This window comes from Metarhizium robertsii (genome assembly GCF_000187425.2).
Source record: "Metarhizium robertsii ARSEF 23 chromosome Unknown MAA_Scf_3, whole genome shotgun sequence".
Classification (NCBI taxonomy): domain Eukaryota; kingdom Fungi; phylum Ascomycota; class Sordariomycetes; order Hypocreales; family Clavicipitaceae; genus Metarhizium; species Metarhizium robertsii.
The window spans coordinates 1,766,257-1,790,454 of NW_011942171.1; the positions used below are offsets into that span (position 1 = coordinate 1,766,257).

The 24,198-nt window shown below is 51.9% G+C and overlaps 4 protein-coding genes across 4 annotated transcripts; 2 read left to right on the forward strand and 2 right to left on the reverse strand.

Annotated features, from left to right (window-relative positions):
* Positions 1 to 5,426: 5,426 nt before the first annotated feature.
* MAA_10954 (phosphotransferase) lies at positions 5,427 to 5,843 on the reverse strand (the record flags this gene model as incomplete). The annotated part of the gene is made up of 1 exon (XM_011412899.1): positions 5,427 to 5,843. One exon carries the CDS (start codon positions 5,841 to 5,843, stop codon positions 5,427 to 5,429), a length of 417 nt encoding a protein of 138 aa, XP_011411201.1.
* A 3,695-nt stretch (positions 5,844 to 9,538) lies between these two features.
* Positions 9,539 to 12,033, forward strand: MAA_03856 (6-phosphogluconate dehydrogenase protein; the record flags this gene model as incomplete). Its single annotated transcript, XM_007821854.2, has 4 exons — positions 9,539 to 9,693; positions 9,763 to 9,803; positions 9,891 to 10,323; positions 10,392 to 12,033. 4 exons carry the CDS (start codon positions 9,539 to 9,541, stop codon positions 12,031 to 12,033), a joined length of 2,271 nt encoding a protein of 756 aa, XP_007820045.2.
* A 2,816-nt stretch (positions 12,034 to 14,849) lies between these two features.
* Positions 14,850 to 15,179, reverse strand: MAA_10955 (Nse4; the record flags this gene model as incomplete). The annotated part of the gene is made up of 1 exon (XM_011412900.1): positions 14,850 to 15,179. One exon carries the CDS (start codon positions 15,177 to 15,179, stop codon positions 14,850 to 14,852), a length of 330 nt encoding a protein of 109 aa, XP_011411202.1.
* A 680-nt stretch (positions 15,180 to 15,859) lies between these two features.
* On the forward strand, positions 15,860 to 17,960 carry MAA_03855 (DEAD/DEAH box helicase; the record flags this gene model as incomplete). Its single annotated transcript, XM_007821853.1, has 5 exons — positions 15,860 to 16,085; positions 16,697 to 17,107; positions 17,169 to 17,529; positions 17,600 to 17,857; positions 17,912 to 17,960. 5 exons carry the CDS (start codon positions 15,860 to 15,862, stop codon positions 17,958 to 17,960), a joined length of 1,305 nt encoding a protein of 434 aa, XP_007820044.1.
* Between the last annotated feature and the right edge of the window lie 6,238 nt (positions 17,961 to 24,198).

Below are 24,198 nucleotides of genomic sequence, written 5' to 3' on the forward strand. Positions count from 1 at the left end.
ACCCCGTTGGCCCTCTCGATGCTGTCAAACAGCGTCTTCACACACGTGGTATTACGCACATGGTATTATTTTGTTCTGCACACACTCCGATGGCATAGAAGGAGTAGCATCATGGTAGGCTTTTTATCTAGTGCCCTCCTCCCAAACTGCAGAGTGTTTGCGGCATAAAACCTACTTTTTTTTTCTGAACTGGACAGTCTCTTCCAGAGGGGATATGTACGCACCGCCTTATGAGTACATGTACTCGGATGGAATGCAATGTCAGAGAATCACGTCTTCCAGAGACTAATAGAATCGCATTATATGCAAGAGCGATCCAAGGAGTGAGATGTATAGCCTCATGGTGAGCTATTTTGTGAACAACCCAGATACACTTTCATCACTGGGACAGACTCCTGTCTATCGGAATAGGGTAGGTTTTAAGAGTAATAGACTTCACAGGGCATCTCTTTTATTAACACCAACGGGGACTTGAAACTCTTCATTCCAAAGATGAAGGACGGGTGTATTTACTTGATCGAACACTACTGGTGGCAGTGCCGCGACGAGTTGATGAGGCAAAGCTCCGTTTTCATTCACTTGAGAACACGAGTACGAAGATAATTGCGCAAGCCATGAATGACTTCTAGAGGGAAAGAGTGTCCCCAGCCACTGATAATGGTGCTCTCCTCTGACAGCCTCGCAGGGCCAACTACAAAAACAACAAACCCTCGAGGAAGAACCCTCATGTAGAGTTGGAGCTCTTCACTCATTCTGGTCCACGTACGGCTACTACGAGTAGCCATGGGCAAAAGTACGCCTTGGAAGGTAATACAGATATAAAACAGGCACTCTAGGCACATACTACACCAGTAAAGGTCCATTCCACGACCAACTTCTGCTCGAGTGAGGACCTTTGGCTCACCACGGGTTCATCTTAAATGGAATCATGGCATGATATCCCAATTAGTCCGGCCAGGAAATGACTGCATTACCGCAACACCAGATAAGATGCTGCAGTGACGTCGAATCTCGGGCAATATCCATTGTCTCACCTCCCCGTATTGTAAGACATTTCCCCACGCAAGGGTCCTATACAACTCCAACAGAACGAAATCACGGCTCACGCTGCCTTGACAAATTGGCAGACACCTCAACACACGTCAGCCCATGTCCGAAACTCATCACCACTTCACCGACGTGTACGGATGCACAGCAGATCCCACATCCCGCCCCCGGTCATCGTGTTACCTGCCGCATCTGATTACAGAAATCACGAAAACATGCCCTCCGGCCCTTGAGCCGTCACACAGGTTGACGCCATGGCAAAACGAGCATGTCGTACAACTCGTAAGTGCTTATATTGCGTGCATACCGTGCAGGGAATAAGTACAATCCAGATGCAGCTGGGGTGGAAATTGCAGCCCGGAGTAATTTGATTGCTTTTTCTTGTTGCATCTTGAATATCTGCGGGTGTAGATGTTGCACAGTATCGCCATCAAAGAGAATCAAGGGTTTTGCCTCAACATAAGTCCGCGTCGAGACAGAGCTATTTTGGGCTCGGCAGGCGCAAAGCCGCATTTTTTTTACCGGTCAAGCTGTTCCTTCATCCCATTAGTTGCTTTTTTCGTGAAATCGGGAATGCTTTGTTTCACCGCGTCGTGGTCATGACGAACCGGTCGTTCGGTCATTCACAAACTGAGATATGGCCAAAACGGCTAATGGCAACCCGAAGCAGGGATTTCTGCGGCTGGGAGGAGTACGACTTGTTCTGATATCAAGACAAAAAGACATCCACTAGTTAATACTCCGAACGGCTCGTCGCTCAACGGACAAATCCCGCATTACGAACAACCAATGATGCCAGTCGGTTGCCGGCACGCCCTTGCTGATCTTCCTTTCACTTCGGCATTTGGAGGAAGAGATGCCTGAATTCAGCCTTGTCTTTGTTCACAGCCAAGCCACTCCCTATTAAACACTACGCCTTACCGGCTGTTTATAACGAGGCGGAGCTGATCTTGGCAATGCGAAGCAGAAGCGGGTAAAGTAGGCTGTATACCATAGTGCAAAATACTTGTCCTGCTGAACCCCTGGCCTGGGTTATCCAACTTGACCTACCAGGGAAGAGGCAGAGGGGGCGGGGGCGAAAAGTTGGTTCTTGCATGACAGAGATGTTGGCCGCGAGAGAGGAGTATGCAGCCTTTCCCTTTTCACCGCTTGACCGACGTCCTCGTTGCCCTTGATCGTTGAGCAGTTTACGACAAGTTTTCTTTGCTATGCATGCCTAAACTGCGTGAGAATGGCGAAAACACGTCCATATGCGGTGTGGTGACATAAACTGGTCCTCACCGCAAGGTTGCGTGCGCCACGTTTTTTTAAAACCTGAATGACAGATGGCGTCTACTACTCCTTGGAGGCGGGCAGATTCTTGGCCATGTCCACGTTCATCCCCGGAATATTTATGCTGATGAAACCTTCTGTTGTGCCTGGAGTCCCAACCTTGTCACGTAGGGCCAGGCATTTCGGACCGGTAATTTGTCAAGAGTGCTCACAATGGGTCTCGGTCTAGTTTAAAATGAATGGATTCTCGGCAGTGGCACCCGGCGGATTTGCGAGCAGTCTAAGCGGAGGTCAAGAGGAGAACAGCCAAGAGAATCGGCTGAAACGACTAAGATTAAGTTATGCTGCCAGGCTTAGTTAGCACAAGCTGTCTCTTAAAAGGTCCTCTTGGCATCGAAGCAATCAGGAAATTGGTTTTCGGCTGTAGGGAACCACTATCAGGGGAGTGAATACTCTTCTACCAGAAAGTGAGTGTTCAAAGAGCCGGTATTTCGATTTTGTTCAAGCGTAGACTCTCCAAAGTCAATCAGAAAAGAGTCTCCCACACGGAGACCAAATCGAAAATGACTATGAAGCTTGCCTCGGCATCAAATTTCAAACAGCAGTACGGAGTAGCTGTTTGCGTCTCTCCACGAGATGGTAACAGTTTCGCCAGCGGAGGACTATGTACCTAGGACGTCCCTGGGCTTGAAATCAAGCTGTTAAACGACCAAGAACAGATGTCATGTAAACCACCAATCACCATGGGAGGGATGCTACGAGAGGTGCAGAGTGCATTGAAATACTCTGTATCTGGAATCCAACAGTGATTGTTGCGGTGAAGCAGCGGGACAAGACCTCGAAGAGACGTGGAAAGATAACGACGGTAAAGTTGGTATCCACGGCACAAAGCATGTGAAGGTGTAAAAATCCAAATCGGACTTGAAGTTTCCTCCAATGTTACGAAACAGACAAAACCGTAATTTGGGTAGTTGTCCCTGTGGGACCGGGCGGGCCATTGGTGATGCCAAGGACGTATGTTGCTCAATAGCCACAAGTCGAAATTCGGAGAGTTTGAAGACAGTGTTGTGCTTGGCCTAGCTCCTCCCCATCTGATGTAATGTATTGAGGGAAAGGACCATGTTTTCCTTTGCAACCTCCAGCCTTAGCCATGTTCAGCCGCTCGTCCTGTTTCGCCGAGGCGCCCAAAGCGTGCAGGGGGACCATATCTGGGTTGAACAAACTTCGACGCCGTCCCGAGTGTGCGACCTGTCTCCTCTTCCCCTATCAACTGGCTCCTCCCAAGGTGCCACGTCGGACTGGGAGAGTGATTGGTGTTCTCCTGGGCACTTTGAATGCAGGACCGCCACGGATCAAGCCGCCCGGCCCACTAATGTTGCATTGTGATTGTGAGAGATGTTGAATGTCCATGCTGGGGCCGAACGCCGATGCCATTTATCGTCCGTCTTCTGCAACATCAAGTCCTGGTTATTCCTGCATGTGCGTCGATATGACCTTGACCCTTGGTCCCGCCATACATGTAGTATTCCTAAAAAAAAAAAAAAAAACTAAAAAAAAAAAATCCAGCGCTCCCTCCACTAGCGTGAGTTGTCAAGTCTGGTTGTTTGGTTTCTTGCGCGGACTCCGTAAAGTCGGAATGTGATCGACGAGTTCTTCACAGGTGGATCATTGTGATAAAAATACCCGGGAGGAGTAACTAGCAGTGCCATGACTTGAGGCAGTACTATTTTCGCTTAATGTTCGTGGGTTCGTCATGCCGGACGCCCCATGCAAACAACCTGACTGAGCAAGGGTCAGATGAGGGACACGATCTAAAACTGGACTGAGACTCGCTTGGGGGTACGTCATCGACTTGCTCCCATCATCAATCGTGGATCTGCATGTAATCACTTGCCACGGCAATCATCGCAGGCATTGAAATGAAGAAGTAGAGTTTCAATCATCCGAAGTCATCAACCCCGGAGAAGGAGATGGTAAGGATTTGGGAACAAAAACAAGCTTTCGACCTGCCCACTCTAATTTGAACTTGGAAAAAAAAAAAGGGGGGGGGGGGTTCTCTGGGGTCTTCGTAATTGGTGGTCACCATGTCTGTCTGGCGACATTTCCCGCATGCAGGTAAGTGAAAGGTGATTGCCCATGAGGATCAGAGATGGTGTATGTACTCCATATGTGGAATCTTAATTTTAGACCCGTGTACGGAGTACATGAGGGAATTGTCTTTGCCCGCCCGTTGTCCATCCTCAAAGGTAACGACAACGCCGCAGTTCTATCAACATCCATGAGCGGTTGTAGGTGTGCGTGCCTCTAATTGGTTGGCGACGCCTGTATGTACGACCAGTTCGTTGGTTCATGTCTTCCAGATACAGCACAAGAGTGTTATCAAGCCACATAAATGCATTCAGGCATCAGACCAACGGATAATTTGGACCAAGTCGATAGGGATACGCCATCCCTTGAGCCCCTCGCGGCAGTGAACTCTTGCAGCCAGGTACCCTGCCGACGATCAGAAATAGATCATGACAGACACGATATGTAATGAGTGATGTAACAAACGGTCGACCTTGCAATGCGGGCTCCTCTGTTTTGCGTGACATGCCGAGAGCGCAAATCCCTTTAGTACTGACATAGCTCTGTTCTCGAGCACAGCAATCGTCTTGATGGACTATACGGGGACTTGCTGTCTGCTTTCTTACAACTCGTTATCTGATATTATGTGCCGTTCCTCCCCAGTATCGGTTCATTCCGTGAGGGTTTATATGATTTGGTCCTGCTTTGCCATCCTTGTGTTCCTATTTGGCCAGATAGATCAGCTGCATAGTAGAGCGAAAAGACCCAGTCTAAAACGAGGTTGGCGCTGCGTGGAGAAGGTAGTTGCTGCCAACGGGCACAAACGGGCCCAGGCACGTTCTAGCCCAGCTCGTTCGACCAACTGATGCTAGAACGTACAATGTATGTATGTATGATATGTACTATTATGGATGAGCGAGCCGCAATATCCATTATCCAATACCCATAGAGAGGATTATCAACCGTATTATGACCCGTAAGAAACTGATCTGGCTGGCAAAAGCTGGCAGCCAACATGCTCCTAGGTTCCACAGTGGGTTCTATCCGAACAGATGGCAGTGCCTGACGCCAAGAGGGATCCAAATTGGGAACATGGAATCCTGTTTGCAAGCCGCGACGGGGGCCAGGGCCAGGGCCAGGGCCGGGGTCGGGCAGGGCAAGCCATCTTCTGGGAGATTACCGCTGTGCATCCGAGAGGCGTCGTGCAGCAGAAATGGTGAGTTTGTGCGGAAGAGCCGGAATACAATGTAGTAGTACTCCGAGGTGTGCTCCGTACGGTAAGCTTCTTTGATGTGTCTGACACCAACGAGATCGAACGAAGCAGCCATGTCGCGTGGGAATGATGACATGGACCGGTTGCCATAATAGCCGTCCAAACCGTTGGCAGCGCCATCACGAGCTTTTGTGCATATGGCAGGATGGAAGGCTCCTCCACTCACACGGCATGCGTTGCCCATCATGCCAACAGTCTCGCTGTGGCTGCACGTGTGTCTGTGGCATGGCGGGGGCCGGTGTGTTATTGAACACCAAGCACCAGCCAAGGACAAGAGAAATCGGCGTCGGCATTCGGCGTCGTTGAGTTGACAGCAGAGATGATGAGATGGAGGAGACGAAGAGTCATGGCTCTGGGACTCGCAAAACAGATTGTGAATCAATTGTGCCCTAGAGACTCGGTACTCCGCCCTGCCCTACGGAGTACAAGCACCTAGTACATACAATGTGCCATGTGTGAATTATGCCGCCGCATTATTGAATTCATCGCGGTCGGTCCTTCCCTTTTTATGTTCAGGCCCCGTCCGCCCTTTCCAAGACTGTCGTGGAAGGGAGATGCATAGTAGTCCAGTCTCAGGTTGACGTCCGAATACCAGACATGCCTGGCAGCCTGAGTACCTTGGAACTTGGCACCTTATCAGGTTGAAGTAAGGACTCGTATTCAACGAAGCTGTCTGGTGTAGCCTTACCCTGCAAGTGGCTCTTCGACTTGGCAGAGAGAAATCATTTACTTAAAAGTGTCGACTACGTGTTTGTTTCTTCCCGAGTAGGCCTTCTTCTCGTCGCATTTGCAAGCTGTCCTTCCTTTTCCCTTTCTACCACCACCTTCCTCGCTTCTCTTGTTGCTCCTGTTGCTCGGCCATCACCACAGTGGGCTGTGGCTGCCTTCTCATCACGCAGGCCTGTCCGACTGGCATCCGGGTACGGAGTATAGCGGTCTCCCAATCTTTGATTCGGCCGGGCGAGCCTACCAGCTATTCAACCATAGTCCGAGCACGATAGGCGTTAGGGAGTTCCCAGGCTTCGGGATTGAGCCAGCAGATCTCTGGAAGCACCAATTGCACCTCCCCTCCGACACCACACGCTCAGGCCGTCATATTCGATTTGCTCCCAGGGTCGCATTCTTTCCAATTTCAGTGCAAGAGGCGTTTTCTCGACACTCTTTCGGACGAATGTACAATAGTGAACGGCGTACGGAGTATTGCTTTGGGAGAGTGTAATTTGGAAGGGGCAGGCGAGGAAGATATTATTCTCATCCTTATCCATGCGCCTGGCGACGTTGTTCGGCACCACTTGAACAGGAGCTGCTTTCTGGTTCAGCCCGAACCACATCTCTTGCTCGACGGCCGGTACTAGTACTCATACTATCCCTAGTATTCCGGGGTCTCAAATCTTGGGACAGGAAAACACATTCCAGTAAATACGGTACGTCGTGTTCCACTACGGGCCACTGGACATGAAAGGGTGATATGGGAAACTGCTTGGCTCCAGTATCGGACACAAAACTCTATTTAATACACCTGATTGGAGGACAGCTCGGTCAGTTCGACCCCTTCAAGGACTTTCAGGGTTCATAATGAGTTTGAAACTTTGCCCTTGATTACGGGCAATAGTTTCAAGACCTTGAGCACTTGTCTTGACTCGTTTTGTTACCTTGTCGGTGCGAGAAGCGTCCCTGACTGGGGCTTCTGGGACCTCTGGGGCCTGGAGGCTCCAAAGTTTTCCTCCTCCTCCCCTTGGCCCGCGCCACATCCCTTTAGTACGTCACCGAGACCGCCATGCCGATTGCTAACTGGGTGGCTGTTTAGGACCGGACTGAACTCTGTTCGAGGAGTCCCTGTGCCTGGACGTCTCTTGAATTGAACAGTCAACATTTCGAACGGCGGCGGAAAAGAGCCGCGAACAGATTTGTATACTCAGTAGCTCCCAGCCACATGCCAGCGTGCACAATCTGGTGCTTTGCACAGAAATTTCGCAGCTTCGACCTGCAATTGGAAAGAGCGCCGGAAGTAGAATAGTACATCTGACTAACGTATTATTCGGTGGCGCGTCGAGTATCGGGTACCTGCCGGACCAAAGCCGCAAGTCTCCCGTTTTTACACAACTGCGGCAGTGTCGTTGTACTGTACGAGGACTTGCACGCCTTGCGCATCCAACGCGCTGGGAACACGCTGGAAACAGGCATCCAGGGGCCAAGGTACGTACACATCGCCACTAGCCTGGAAGTTCTGCACTGCTTTCGGCGCAATTGCGTGCATGGAGAACGGGGTACAAGGACTTACATGATGCTAGGTAGGCCACTAAATTCTCGACTACACATGCTAGTGTGCATTTTGCACACAAAAGTTTTGTCCGGATTTTTTTTTTTTTTTTTTTTGCAGGCTCTAGCTCTGACCGTCTTGCGGCCCCTTCACTCTTTGGTTGCCTCGTTGCCGGCAATCGTCGACAAAGCACCCGTTCTGTCGACTTCGTTTTTTCCCTGAAGGCACGCACCTCCGTCGTTGCCGGTTCCCCCCTCTTTTTTTTCCCTTCCCTCCCTTTCTCGTCATTGTTTTCATCTCCGTTTATCCAGCGGATCCACGAGGCAGCCAAGGCCCACGCCCTCGATTGACGCCTTCTTGCCCATCCGCGGCAGTGGTAGTGGAAGTGGCAGTAGCATTGGTCCGGCCGCCCATCAGGCCCAGACATCAGACATCGGCGGCCACCGTTCCACTGCTTCTTACAGGCCTTCTTAAGGGCTCTCTGGCTCCTCCAAGCCCCCAAGACGCTGCCAGGTCGTGCGTACGTGCGTGCGCGTGCGTGTGTTGCGTGTGCTGGCGGCTGCGCTTGCGTGCCCAGCCCGACAAGGTTCAACAACTTGTCCCACGAAACCCCAGACAATTTCCCACGCCCGTCCCGTCCACTACTATCTCTCACGTCCCACCGCCACTGGGCACTTTTCGTCTTTATTCGTCACACCAGTCAACAATTGCTGGTCCAGCCGTCCGTTCCTCAGCGTGCCGTCGTTACTGAAACTGACCCCTGGACCTGTGAACCTGGCCAACCATCAGTCAGAGCCTTTGCATTCGCTGGCCATCATCGTCGCTCCCAATAATACCATCATCACTGATCGCACGCCCTGACTTCGCGGTTGCCATCGCTGCCCGCCCTCCTGACAATCCGGCCTCCACCAACTCTGGGAGTTCGCGGGTCGCATCTCGACACGCCCCCCCTCTCTCTGGCTCCGTGGCTCTCCCGACTCCCGCTCTCTCTCTCTCTTCGCCTTGCGTGCCGACCAACTACACTATCCCACTCCATCGCTTCAGCTCGACAAGTCTCACCTGCTTGCGGTCGCAATTGCACGCCCGCCCGCCTGTCGACCCATCCACATCACGTACTCGCACGTAGCTCCTCGAGCCCCGGCATCTCGCCATTCTCAGAGAGCCTAGAGTCAAAGGCCAGACACCTCGTGGGACAGGGTGACCAGGGCCATCGCAACAAGCCGCTCGTTACTACAACGCTACGGTTGAGATCTCGCACAGCTCACTAATCCCCATCGGGGGCCACGACAGAAACCATGGCACCCATACAGCCCCGTCTCAAGATTCTATCAGGTATGCTGTCCCACCTCCCGTCATTGTCCTGTCCTCTGTGCACGCTACCTCTCAACTCGTCCCTGTTCGTTGGCGCCTGAAAATGCTGCCCTGTCGCGCTGGTTCAGCATTTTAGTTCTGCAGTCCATTGTTACCTATCTCTTGGTCTCCCTTCCGGCCCTGCCGCCCATTCCCGCTCCTACATCTCCATTCTCACTCGTTTGTATTTCTTTTTACCGAGCCGTTCTTTTCCTTCAATCGCTGGAGAAGACTTTTGGTTCAGCGGTTTTCCATTGATTCCGTTCGAGATGGGCGACAGCCAGCTAATGAATATATGCTCAGTTGGTGGAAATCCCGTTTCTGCCTTCTTATCATGGAGGCTACAGGCCACCAATGCCTGCGACGTGACCTTGGTGTGGAAATCAGGATACGAGCACGTTGCTCAGTACGGTATCTCATTCAAGTACGTTCCCGTTAGATCCCTACGAGGAAGAGAGCGGAATTGGGTCAAAACTAATTGCAACAATTGCAGGTCACCGGTTTTTGGTAACGAACGGTTTAAACCTCGTCATGGTAAGACCCGTTGGCCCACTGCTTTGTTGAATTGCCTCCCTCCTCCTCCAATCTAGTGACTGGATTTTAACCTTATTCGCTTCGCAGTTGTTCGGAATCCTGAAGATGCCGCTCATTCTCGAGAAGGCGCATTTGATTACGTTGTTTTATGCGTCAAGGCACTCCCTGATGTCTACGATCTTGCTGCCGTTATCGATTCCGTTGTGACACCTCAGCATACGTGTATACTTGTAAATACTACTCACACATTGGGTGTTGAAGCCGCGCTCGAAGAACGATTTCCTACAAATGTTGTTTTGTCACTTGTTTCCGGAGCAGAGCTTACACAACTTGGCCAAAGTGAGTTCGAGCACAGGGGCTCGACAGAGATATGGGTTGGGCCTGCCAGTAGGAACAGCAACATACCCCAAGCTATCCAGGAGGACATGGCTCAAGCATTAGCAATGACACTGAGCACTGGCCAAGTGGATTGCAAGGTCTCTTCAAATATTCGCCAACAGCAATATGAAAGGGTTATTGGGTGAGAATCCGCAATTACCTACCTAGCCTGTCTTGTCCGTATCCTTCTAGCGCTAATCAAATATCCAGCCCTATCGCATTCCACCCCGCTTCCGTCCTCTTTGACACGCCAAACCACGCTGCTTTGTTGGAGAAGGTCGGGGTTAAGGACATGATTTCGGAGGTCATAGATGAACTGTTGCGCCTCGCCGATGCAAATGGCTGCAAGCTCGCCCCAGACTTCAAGGAACGAACAATGGATGAGATGACGAAACCGAATCTGCCCGAAAGTATTATGTGGCAAGACTATACTGCCAGACGTCCCATGGAAATTGAGACATATCTTGGTTCACCCATTAAATTGGCTCGCGAATCACAGATACCCATTCCTCGAATTGAGACGTTATACGCCATTCTTCACAATCTCAACATTGTCAATCGCTCCAGACCCAAGCCCGGCGAAGGTCCCCCGCCAAATATGATGCCCCCGGGCTCTCCAATCTCTTCCCCACAGTCCCGGTCTGTTTCTCAAGCGGGTCATCGTCCCATGATGGGCGGTATGCCAAACGGAAACGGTATGCCGCCTCGACAACCCCGACCTAGGAATTCTTCAAACTTCGGGCCTTCAGGTATGAGGCGGCCCCCTCAGATGAATGGAGGGCCGCCAAACGGCTATCCTCGCCCCCCGCCATCGGTGAATGGTGGCTCAAGAGCTCCCTCCCGAAGGGGTTCAATGGATGGTAACGACCTGGAAGAGTTCTCACATCTAGTATTGTATGATGACATCCCAGAGGGCCAAGAACCATCACTCGGTGGAGATTCTGATATTGCCTTGCGCGAACGGGAACTTCAGCTTCGTCAACGTGAGCTTGCTCTGCGGGAACAGGAAATGAGAATAAGACGTGGCCCGCCTGGCCCCCGTCGAGGTCCCCATCCCATGCGCAACAGCCAGCAAGTTTTCGACGACGACGATGACGACGACGATTTCTTCGACCCTATAGCACCTACCGGAGCGCCAACCATTGACCCCGATAATTTTGACATGATGAGTGTAACATCGAGGAAAAATCGCAAAACGTCGGGCCAGTCTGCGTCCCAATTTCGCCGGAACCCAGAAAGCGACCTTCCTCCCCCGTCTCGAGCCAGCCGATTCCGCCCTAGCTTTGGACGAAACCGCGCCAGCCAGGTTAACCACCTCCCTGCGATGAATGACAACATCCTGGATGACGCTATGTTATCCTTTACATCGAACCGATACGGCAATGTTGACAGAGGTGCCATGGGCGGTAGCTCACGCGCGAACTCGCTGACAGCTTCAAGGTTGGAGGAGATCCCGTACGGACCTGGGCCAGGCGGCCCACCTGGGATGAACGGCGCATTTCCACGTCGCGCAAGCCAATCCCCTGGCAACCCGTACGGTCCACCAATGCGCGGTGGTCGTCCTTCGCCCCCTAACGGCTACACACCTTCGATGAATGGGCGGCCCTCGCCGCCAGACGGGGTTCGACAACCTATCCCTCGCTACCCGCCGGGGCAGGGTAATTCTGTTGCCCCCCAGCAGGTAGAGCAGCATATAGGGGTGAGCGCCCTCAATCCACCTAAGCCAAGAAATGTTCGTAGTCTGACTGGTAGTGCGAGCGCCAGCGTGGGCAGTGGTGAACTCGACTCGGAACAGTCTGCACATAGCAGCCAGAGCAGTTTCCAGAATGCGACATCGATCGGAGTGCGTTAAATGGGCCGTGTCTGCCAGATCGCTGTTCGAATCAGCCGAGAAACTCGTGCTCAATAATTCGAACCTATACCGGCATCATGCACCTTGATTGTGCGCTATACCTCTCGTATTCATGACTGTTCAACCACTTCAAAGCTACACATCTCAATTCTATTCTACCTCTCGTTACACGATTGAGACATCACCTCTCATGGTTTTTACTTTTGGTACGTCGCACGGCATTGGCCAAACGAATTTTAAACAAAAAAAAGATACGACATGCGGTTCAGAGTCAACTTGGCCTATTATTGGAACACCGGCGCGTTGATAGTTTCTTTGAACGGACTGGATGAGTCCCGTACATAAGCGTGGGAATGTTTGCAACTAAAAACAAGAGACTGGTCTACATTTAGGTAATATTGCATTGGGATCGGAATTCATGTTCTTGCTTGCGTCTAGCATATAATCAGTTATCCAGTCTTCTGGCGAAGTCACAGTCTTTTCCACATCGAGCATTCTTACGACATGACGTTTGGCTGTGGAGCAAATGGTCTGTTGAAAATAAGACAACTACTAGACGACTGCAAATACATCATCAGCGACACAAAGGGGGAGGCAATTTTTTGGAGACGGGATTGTTGTATGACATATCCGGGAATGCCCTAACCAATCAAATGTCGGCAACATGCCGAGCATTGTTTGTACGATTACGATTCATGGCTTGGTAGCATGTGTTACTGTTGCCATGCAGACATATCCACATCTGTACTGTTTGATGGTGTGCCGGATCGCCGGGGGGGGGAGTACAGCGACATATACAGGCCTGTTTGATCGGGTTTAACAACAAACTTAGACATTGGAGGCCTTTTTTTCTTACACTGTTCTTTTTCTCACATATTTATTTGTTTTTGGGGATATGGTCTCGGACCGGTTTCATGCTTTTTTTCTTGTTCTTCTTCTTTTGTGGCGAGATGAATAATTGCGGGTAATGGCCATTCTAGCTGCCCTGCAAAGTATAGAGCACCATTGAAGGAGTGAGGACGAGGAGTGAGGACAAGGACTTTTTGGGCAGCTACTGCCCCGGACGTAATGAAAGGCTTAGAGGGAGAAGAGATCCTTCTAGCGGGTTCGGAAGGCTTGAATAATAAGTAGTTGAACAACACAGGCATAGAACAAAAGCAGCAGCGATTCACGATGACACGTCAGGTTTCTTTGTAATGAATCGCTGGTATCATTGACTGTCTCTCGTACCAACAGTGAAGTATGATAAAAGTGTGCGAGTGGTATCTGGAATAATGTGTGTACCCCCCGACACTACCGCCTGACTGTTTGATATAGGCACTCTAGCAACCTAATCTGCGTATAGCCAGAAAGAAATCATCTAGACTTCAAAGCCGGTCCAGGCGGCTCACCGCCTACGAGAAGGGACAGGCACCACGGTAGGGATTGTTACAAGCATGATCGAGCCTGGTCAAGCATAGCACGCAACCTTACGTCCCTTTAATATACTCGCCCCTCTCTTGGAAACGGGTAAACCTTATGGGTTGCAGAGGTACACACTGTAAGTGGGATGTGGGATGATGTGAGATGTGAGATGTGGTTGAAGATGCCACGTCCCCACTTGATCGACGAACGGTTGTAACCAAGCTGGCCGCGCAGACGCGTCGACATTACTCAACTACAAACTCCAATACTAGTACGTCGTAGTCCATCAGTCCCCTTGTCCACATAACAATTGTCGGCACTACTCAGGAAACGGCGATTACTTATCGACTATCCGATACCAGGCGACCAGGGACGCCTTGAATCGCACTGCCCCCCCGGGTCTTGTGATCCGACTCCCCATACCCCCCATACCCCCCGACACATTCTTCACATCAACCCGCCTACGGGCGCGCCAAACTAACTCGTCAACCGTGGCTACGGACTACCGAAACGCGAAATGGCAACCAGAAACTTCGGCGCAACCCAAAACCTGAACCGGCAAAGCATGGCTCCGGGCGCGGGCAGCGCCGCCAAAAACCGACAACTGGTGAGCATCGCGCCTGACGACACGGCGAAGTGTGGAAAACGGTTGCCGTTGCTGACATGGAAGAGGACAGGCTCATCTCCAGTCGCAACTTGCCCAGTTATCGACTAATTTATCAGATACTGAGAATCTGCTGCGCATGACGAGCGTGCAGGCTGAGGCGATGAGAGGCTTGGGGAGTTGGCACGGTGGACTGTGAGTGTAGCGTGGGAGAGAATAGACGGGATTGTTTGCTGATTCATCTTCAGGTTTATGGCTGCTAGCAAGGTCCTTGGGGAGGAAAGTGTGAGGGAAGCGAGGTGATGCTGTGATGGGATACGATCATGATGGGTTTTGGAACGTTGGGCGGTCATTACATTGTTCGCTCTATGGAGTCTAGGCTTGGTTTCTGTTCATCCTGGTTTCAGGACGCGACCTTATTGCTCGGGATGTAGGCGTTCTATTTTCATTCGAGCTGGGCTACCAAGTTGTGTATGCGTATAGTTACACGACCACAAATAGTGACCAATGGGTTTGTACATTGATAGGCGCGGAACAACTTGCGTCTTTGCCTTTCACAGCAATGAGTGTGTTATTGGCCAATGTCCGTGTGGTTAAAATCCACGACAAAGGCCTCAAGACTATCGCTCAACGGGACGGCAAGATGGTTCGGCGCGATACGACACATCTCCTCAAGGGCGTCATCTTGCCATGATGGGATGTTAGAGCGGCAGAATGGTGTAGGAAACGAGTAGTCCTGCTGTTCCCTCCGCTGTTACGACATCGTATGTGTCTTGAGAGATCGTGGGTTGCTTCTGGGCTCAAAAGCTCAAGTAACTTGTTCTCCTTCCTGGGCCACTCCGCCTTGTTTATCGGACAGGGTCTCCTGTTTCCGTAAACGAATTGCCTTGCGCGTTTGCCGTGGCGCATCGACGGGATATCTTTTTGAATTCCCACACGTCTTGCACTCGATGACGAGAACATCTGCCCACGGCTTGCGGCCCCCTTTACTAGGGTTCTGGATGAACGAATGGCACGTCTGTCCCTCCACCAGCAGCGAGTCGCAAAACTTGCAGATTGTCCTTTTTAGTGCTGGGCTTTGTCGAATTTGTGCTTTTAACGAAATAGCCCTCATATCGGTAATTGCCTGGCGGGACATGTTTGTGATTGCTTTGTATTGTTTGTCCGTCTTTGCCGAAGCACTTTGCTCTGCGTCTGATGTGCATGGAGCATCTTGAATTGCGTTTGCGCAGCTTGTCAGATAATTCGCCGCTTGGTAGAGATAAGACGCTCTAGAATAGATGATTCTATTCTGGACTCCTGCGTCCACCTTTGTCTTTGCCATTGTCCTGTCGACAGCGCTTTGTCGCCGCCAAAAATGCAAGACTGTCCGTGTCCTTTGAGCCAAAAAAAAAAAAAAGGCCGGACGTTCGTCTAATCCCATGACTATGACTATCGTGTCCAAAAACCATGCTCGCACAGTGAGTAAGAGAAGAGGTCACGTGGTTGTCGTGCACGGACCAGTTTGCCTGCACTGCAGCTCAGCCGCGAGTCACTTCTCTCCCTCGTCAGCCGTCTGGGGAGCCTCTCGCAACCTCTCTTTGTCAACATCGCCCCGGACATTGGGACCGTCAATCTCCATCATCTACGTCCTCGTTGTGACAAATTTCTCTCTCTTCACTTCTATTGTCATTTCCTAGACATTCAGAGGTCCTTTTAAACGCTCAGCCCGCGCATCGGCATCCTTTTTCTTTTTTTGCGCATTCGACCTGACCTCTCAAGCAGCAACAGCTGTCGAATTTTTTACGTGCTCTTGCCACCCACAACAAATCCGTCAGCATGTCTCACGAGGAGGATCTCATCGACTACTCTGATGAGGAAATTGGCGCCAACGAGACCGCCGCCGCCGGCTCCAACGGCAAGAAAGGCGAACTCGCTGCCTCTACCGATGTCGACAAGAAGGGCAGTTATGTTGGTATTCACTCGACCGGCTTCCGCGACTTCTTGCTGAAGCCTGAGCTCCTCCGTGCTATCGGCGACTGTGGTTTCGAGCATCCATCGGAGGGTTAGTCCTGAAAATCCTAATACCCTAAGTCATCAATTCCCCTCCCTCCAAAGTACAAAGCGTCCGTCCATCTTCGCAACGAGAACAAAATGCGCGCACGGGCTTCCAATCCCCGAAGACGAGAGTCAGAGTCCTTTTGCCACGGATCGTCATCTTGGGGACTTGCAAAAAGATCATGTAAATCATGGCTATGCATGGTCATCGATGAGCTCGTGGCAGCCTGCAAAAGTGCATCCATCCTGTCATGGGATTGAAAGCATCTTTTGACATCGGCTGCCCTCATCAATAACAGCTTGAGCTGTGTGGGAAATATTGGCGAAAAGGATCAAGGCCGAAAAGCACTTAGCATCCGACCAGATGGTATCAAGTCCGAGGCCACGGCCAGTGGAAGGCTTTGTTATTGTCACATTGCAAAAGCAAGCGAAGTATTTTGAATGTCTATGACGACCTCGACAAGCTGCGCTCGATTCTTCTTACGTGGTACTTGTTCTTCTTTTTCGCGCCGCCCCTCATACCTGCGACGGTGGACGGACGGGCACTTTGACGCATTGCATACATCGTTCGTTTCTGCTTGAAGAAAACCAATGATCTAACATCCGCTCGATCGACAGTCCAACAAACCTGTATCCCTCAGGCGCTCCTCGGTGGTGATATTATTTGCCAGGCCAAGTCCGGTCTGGGCAAGACGGCTGTCTTCGTCCTTGCTACTTTGCAGCAGGTCGAGCCCGTCAACGGAGAGGTTTCAGTTGTGGTCATGTGCCACACCCGTGAACTTGCCTACCAGATTCGCGATGAGTACAACCGATTCAGCAAGTACATGCCCGACATCAAGACTGGCGTGTTCTTTGGTGGCACTCCCATCAAGACCGACATGGAGACCTTGAAGAACAAGGACACCTGCCCCCACATTATCGTTGGTACTCCAGGTCGTCTCAAGGCTCTTGTCCGCGACAAGGCTCTACGCCTCGGCAGTGTTCGCATCTTTGTTCTTGATGAATGCGACAAGATGCTTGATCAGCCTGGTAGGTGTGCCCCGCCAAAAAAAAAATGAGGTTATCAGACGATAGATACTAATGAGATTAGACATGCGTACTGATGTCCAGGATGTCTTCCGCGCCACCCCTACCCAGAAGCAGGTCATGATGTTCTCTGCTACTTTGGCTAATGAGATCAAGCCCATCTGCAGGAAGTTCATGCAGAACCCCACCGAGCACTATGTCGATGAGGACACCAAGCTCACTCTGCATGGTCTTCAGCAGTACTACATCAAGCTCGAAGAGAAGGAAAAGAACAGAAAGCTGAATGAGCTTCTCGACGAACTCCAATTCAACCAGGTCATCATCTTTGTCAAGAGCACCATTCGTGCCACCGAGCTTGACAAGTTGCTGCGCGAATGCAACTTCCCTTCGATTGCGGTGCACTCTGGTGTGAGCCAGGAGGAGCGGTGAGCAAGCCCCCCTTGTTTCTTGTCTTTGAGACGTCAATACAATATGACTAAATCTAACAACCCGTAGTATCAAACGTTACAAGGAGTTTAAGGAGTTCAAGAAGAGAATTTGCGTTGCGACGGACGTTTTTGGTCGTGGTATTGATATTGAACGTATCAACTTGGCGATCAACTACGATCTCCCTGCCGATGCTAGTTCGTACCTCCACCGTGTCGGTCGTGCCGGCCGTTTCGGTACCAAGGGTCTTGCCATCTCGTTTGTCAGTTCAGACCAGGACCAAGACGTGCTTAAAGAGATTGAGAAGCGGTTCGAAGTTGCCCTACCGTAAGTTTTTTATATTGTCTATCCAGATGGCTTGCATATGCTAATTATTTGTAGTGAATTTCCCAAGGAGGGTGTCGATGCCAGCACATATATGGCTTCGTAAAGTAGTCCAGTTTCTGGAAGGCGTACTACGGATTGTGATGGTTACGGGTAGCTAGGAAGACGGGGCTGGATGCGAATGATGCCTCTCATCTTTAGAAGCCATGAACAAAATTGGAAGTGGTGTGTGTAGTTTTCAGTTTGCTTGTATTCAATATGGTCGATAGTCAATGGGGTCTGGGTTTTGATACATTTGGCATTTATTATGTGACTGTTTTTTGATTGGAGTGATGAGGTTGAGACACGTCGGTAGAAATGCAGTGGTGTCACACTAGGCGATACTAGATGGGCCGTAGTATTTCGGCTACCCTATAGTTGTCGGGTGAATAACCAGCATTAGATTTGATGCTTGTGGACAGCCATCCACACATGGGAACTAATAAGTATGGCCGATTCAAATAGACGCAGTGACCTATAAGCGAAAATGTGCCGAGACTTGCTGCAATCTGTTCCGCAACAAATGATGGTCCTCTTTGATAATATTGCGAGCACGTACTGGTGAGTCCGCCAACATCGGCAAGTCATGACTCCCACGAGTGGCGAAACCGGAGACCAATTGGGGTTATTTGGTCTGACAACACACCCGGTCAAAACTCGTAGCTTTTAATGCCCCCCAAGGATATACTACCATGACGTAAAGCGTTCTCGCCAAGTTGAGATATTGGGCACCATTGATGAGTCGGCGATATCGGCCGGGTGGACCGACTCCCTCCTTCCCGAGCAAGTAACTACGTTGATAAGGAAAATTAACAATGGGAATGGAGCATCATGGAATCTAAACGACGGAAACGGGATGTAAGTTTACGGATTGGATTGAGCCCCGAACGCGGCGTGCATGTTCGCATGCTGAATTGCCACACGATGGTCTCGTGATTCCAGTGCTGCGTCTTACACGGCATTCAGCACCGATGGCCCTTGGGTCGGGCACGGGGATGGCCACATGACCTTGTGGCCACACGAAACAGTCCCTCCCTGCCTGCTTGCTTGCGGTTGCGCGAAGAACAAAATGGACGGTTTGTCGGGCGGCCAAGGCTTAGGCACCGCTACCCGGAGTTGACTCATGCCAATGCACTGAAGCGCAGCGCAGCACAATGGTTGAGATGAAGACTCGAGGCCTGGACAAGGCTGTGACTGCTTCCCGTGGACGGGCCACCTCTCCAAGACACACCGGCTGAATGGGCTTTCCTAGGCAACGAACCGGGTGGATGCTTCTTCAAAGAAAGAGCTGAAACGAATTGACTCGACAGCCTCTTGGCCCAAGACGGGCAACAGTCTTCCTCTTGTTTTGTGTATGTAATTTGGGCCACAGACGAGGCTGTCCAATATTGAACTACACTGCCCCCCTTTTTTTTCTTTGCCTAAACACACACGGCTGCATTGACTTTTGGCAGGATTGAACGGATTGATTGCTCACTTGCGCCATTCTGGCGTCGGAAAATGACAAAAGGCGATTGCCATCTCGACGACCCCCCCCTTCCAATCAGCAATGCCGCAGCCAAGTGGGGATGGTTGCCTCTCTGCCCAATGGCACTCAATGACGAACATGTTCCTGTAACAATGGATGATTAAAGGAGAATGAGGAGCGTGTGACGTGTGAACCTTTCGCGGCGGCGCGAAAGCGCAGCAGCAGTTTGAGGCGCCAATGTTCTATTTTGGCCAAATGGTCATGTCCCGATACCATACGATGCCGTCACACTGCTAGGTTAAGGGGCAAGGGGCGAGGCAGGACATCTCGTCATCCAAGAAGCAGAAGAGGGGGCAGTGAGAGAGAGATGGGATCATGGCGATGCCTTTGGTTCCTACACCCCTATGTACTTCGCCTCCATGTCTAGCATTAGCAGTTTGTTTGGCTTGTTCGCCCCTGGCATCTTCTCTCGCCCGCAGTATTCCGTACGGGGAGCGAACACTTGCATGGGGTTTCCACTTTCTCCATGTATCGCGTAAGGTGGGAGACGGTGTCTGACAATTCAAGTGATACGTATGAAGCAGCAGTCAGTACTGAACTTGGAGGCCAACTTGGACGTAATTGTCAGCTGTATGGGGTCCAACGGGGTAGGCGTTGATGGATGGCTTCAGGATGACGATTTCGTCTTGCACGAGTTGAGCTTCCAGTGGTGTACTACTGACAGTTGGGACATTGTAGCCTGGCCGTGAACAGGACGTATTTTAGTGATAGCGGCATGTACTTAAGTACATAAGTACTTTCCCTATCGGGTCGTGCACAAAAAGTTGCTGCGGATATCGAGTCCGGCGGAGCACAGAGACCACGAGAAGCTAGTTCAATGGCTTCTGGTCACGGAGGATTCATGCACTCGGCTGGTTTAGGCTTCGTTTGCAGCCTGAGGCACCAAGGCAAAACACATCGACAGTGGCCAGGCATCCAGCACAGGGTAGCCAGTAGCTCCGAACTTTCATTTGTGTGCGACATTTTTGTGCACGCACACTTATGAAAGTGGGGCGCTGCGCAATTTCATGGTGAGAGGCCGCATTTTTGAAGCATTGTACGGAGTAGATGAACGGGTGATTTGTTGCCTTGGTTCGTGGTGAGCACTAAACTCGGCCGCTAATAACGGACACGTTCGTGGGATGAGTAGCGGCTCAATGCAACAAGTGATCTCCCTAGCAAATAGGTGCTTGTTCTTTTCGTGGAATGTTGTTGGGTACGACCGCTTCTTCCAAATGCAGAGCAGGGCTTGATGCCCAGATTCGCCACACGAACCTCGATACTGAAAGTGCGTTTCACCAGCAGCCCTCTCAGTAAACCGTTAACGTCGGACCCTCCTTTGGCTAGGCAGTAGCTTTTGTGCGCCAAGCGGTATGTCCAGTGGCGAGAGCGCGGCGCCTCCTTTGAATTCTACGGAGTCACTCGACAAGACGCTGCTCTGTCCGAGGGAGGGCCGAAGCGCTTAGAGTCTCGGAGTCGATGCTAAATGCCACCATTACGACCTTTGGGATGCCGCCTGACACCGGCGTATCCGGCCGGAAGAAGCACGCTTGAAAAGCTTTGCCTTGTGCCGGGAACTTGCAATCCTGGAGAAGAAATTTTTTTGTCTTAGCTATGACAGTGGCAGTGGGCATGGCTTTTCGATAAGGATGTTTGATGTGACCCCTGTGTCTTTTTTATTTTGTTTTTATTTTGCTTGTACATCCGTCGTCGTAATAATAGAATCAGTCTACTGTACTGGGAGGCTGTGGAACTGCAACCGATGTATCTGATTGATGGCCTGTCTGCCTGGGGCAGTGGCACGTATCTTTGAGGGGGAATGTGCCCTCTGGCGTCAGTCAGTGGCTACGATATTCTTGTTCGCCCCTCATTATCCTTGGCTACTTGGCCTCGTGTGTTGGAGTGGAGTGAGGTCATTGGCATGGCACATAATCCGTATGTATGCCGTGTTTCCTGATGGACTGCGAGTTGATCAGCCGGTTTGTATAATAGCAATTAGTTATGTACCAATAGTTGTCGGAGGCACTGATGCAGCAAACCAGCTTGCCAGCCAAAGGATAGCGTCACCAGGCTCTTGTCCTTTTTGGAACGCACGACTAAGGCCTGCCCTATACCTGATTATGCCCCGATGACATATTCCAGCAATGTTAGACGGTCTTGGTCTTCTCGCAGTTACGTCGGTCGAGCGGTCTCAACGGTTAGACCAGCGAGTGGGTGTATGGGTCAAAGACACCAGTTGACCTTTCACTGCCGTAATACAGTGGCTGCAGCATGTATGCTACGGACTGAAGGCTTACCAGATAGACTTCTCACCGGGAGCTGTTGTGCTTCTGGAGCTACGTATTGTTGACACTATCGACACTGGCTTACCCTTCAACGCCCTGTTTGAAACGGTGTGTGCGTGATCAGCATTGAACACCGTCAACAGAGCACGATACAAAAGAGCTTACCCTGCCGTTTGAGCATGCCAACCTACCCAGCTCTGATCCCGCAAAAGTAAGTGAAGGCGTGGCCGGCGACCAGGCTGATGTGACGGATCTCCAGGAAGTATTACGGAGTACGAGAAATGACCTGACTGCTAGCGCTTCTGATGCACGCAAGCCCAAGGAAAAGGCCGTGGGGACCAAGACGACGCCGGAATGGACAAATGGTTGATTCTGGCGGGATCGAGTCGCATCAGTCTGGTAGCCCACGGAAGAGAAGAGTCATAGTCATGGCCTCAGGAACGCCTCGCTGTAGCCACATTTGCCATCCACCCACCATGCCGAGCAGCCTTGACCTGCCAGTTCGTCAGTGAGTGAGGGCGAAAATGCTGCGCCGCCAATCCAAAAGGAGCATCCTGAAGTACGGAGTAGCAGGGGTTGAAATACGGCGGCCGAACTGCACAACGGGCTCGAAGTGGGCGTGCGATGCGTTGGCTGAGTGCGCCCGCTGGACGAGATGGAAGAGCTCGAAGAGTCGGGGACAGCCCGCCGGGAGCTCCTTCCTAAGGGGTGGTCGGGGACCGGCATTATGGGAACGCCAGGGCCAATCAACGATTGCTGAAATGCAGATTGGCCAGCCGTGGCCAGTGACAACGAGGCAGTGGAGACCGAGAGGGGTCTTTGCTGGCTGTACTTCGTCATAGTTCACGCGCGCGCGAGGTACATGTGCGCCTCGCGGGAGATGGCCAGATGCGAGATGTACTTGGGCCGTGGCAGGTTATTTGGTACCGGGTACGTGGAGGGACGGGGAAGCAGCGGCATCGCAGGCGGCCATGCCTGGTGGTCTTTGTACCGACTACCCGCCGTGCCGGTACCTGACACATACCACACATCCCTTGGCTGCCGTGCTACGTGCTGCACGCTGCGTGCTTCCATGTCTGCCTCCTTTCTGCCTGTGTGCCTGCGACCTGCTGCCCCCCTCCAACAGAAATCGATGCTCAGCCAAGTCATGCTTAGCAGAACGAGACTCTACCTGGGAGCAGCACTAGACAGACAGACCCTGGTCCGCCGCCTCCGCAGCGCCCCTCCCTTGGTGCTCGCTGTCCAGTCAAAACTCCAGCGGTGGCTGCTTCGCGCTGCTGCTGCGCTGCTGTCTGGAGTCCAGAGGCCAAACCAGAGGAGACCAGCGGCCAGCGGCCAAAGAGAGGCCATCTCGTCTGGCCATGCATTCAAAACCACTGGCCCTCGCATCAGCTCTCTGTTTTCTCTCCCCCATCGAACTCCAACGTCAAGATGAAGTTCAACTACGCCTTGTAAACGTTGCCAGCGACTCTCGCAGTCTGCTCTGGTTTCTCTCCACTCCACGGCGCATTCTAATAATCTGATTTCTGGGTTTCCACGTCCATTTGTTTCCATTCTTGTACTATTGTCTTTGACGAGCGCACCCGACGTTGCCAACACCACCAGGCTGTCACCACCAACCAAGCCGTCTCGTCTCTCTTCGCTCGCAGCGGCATTCACTTGTACCTTGCGGCATTCTCCAGAGGACGACCGAAGCAACACGCATCGCACGGCGCGGTTGATGCTGTCGAGTCCATCGCTGACGACCAAGTTTTTGTGTTGCTTGACTTGCACTCCCTTAGCCTTTTTAATCGCAGCAGTATCATTCGGCCCTCGCGCCCACGCCCGCGCGGCACGCAAACACATCACACATCACACATCAACCACCCAACAACCCTCGGGCTGCTTAGCTCAGCACCGAAGCACACGCACACCCTGTCAGTTTGTCTTCGCCACATCTTGGCTGAGGCGCTGCAGTCCGTCATTTTTTTTTTTTAGGCTCGGTCCAGCTGGAACTCTCTAGGCTGCCAGGCCCCCGTCTGCCCAGTCACTGCCTCGCCGCTCCGAAATCGCCAAGTCCGCTCTCGTTGGCTGCCACTTGGCCCGCGCGGCAAGACTCGGTCGCCACCGCACCGCACGCAGACACCTGGGACACCTGGGACCTGCTGGGGACACCTTGGACACGCTCGCCAACCCAGATCGAGTCACACAAAGCACCCGACCACTCGACCACCCTCGCCCCATCCATTACCCATTACCCACTCCACCCCGTCGCCTCCAGCCCGTCCGTCACGGTCTCTTGACGCTCGACGCCGTTGTCACTGCTCCCTCCGGTGCCTCGCCTCCCAGGCCACGTCGAAGGAGTCACATCACCGGCGCACGACGTCCTTGATAAATACGCCATTCCAGGCACACTCATCCACGCCTTTGAGCCGCACCACCTGCATCACCCACTGTTCCTGCATTTCGTCTACCCGCACCCCCAAAGCGCGACGAACCCTGCACGACTTCATCGTCACCGGACGCGGTCGAGT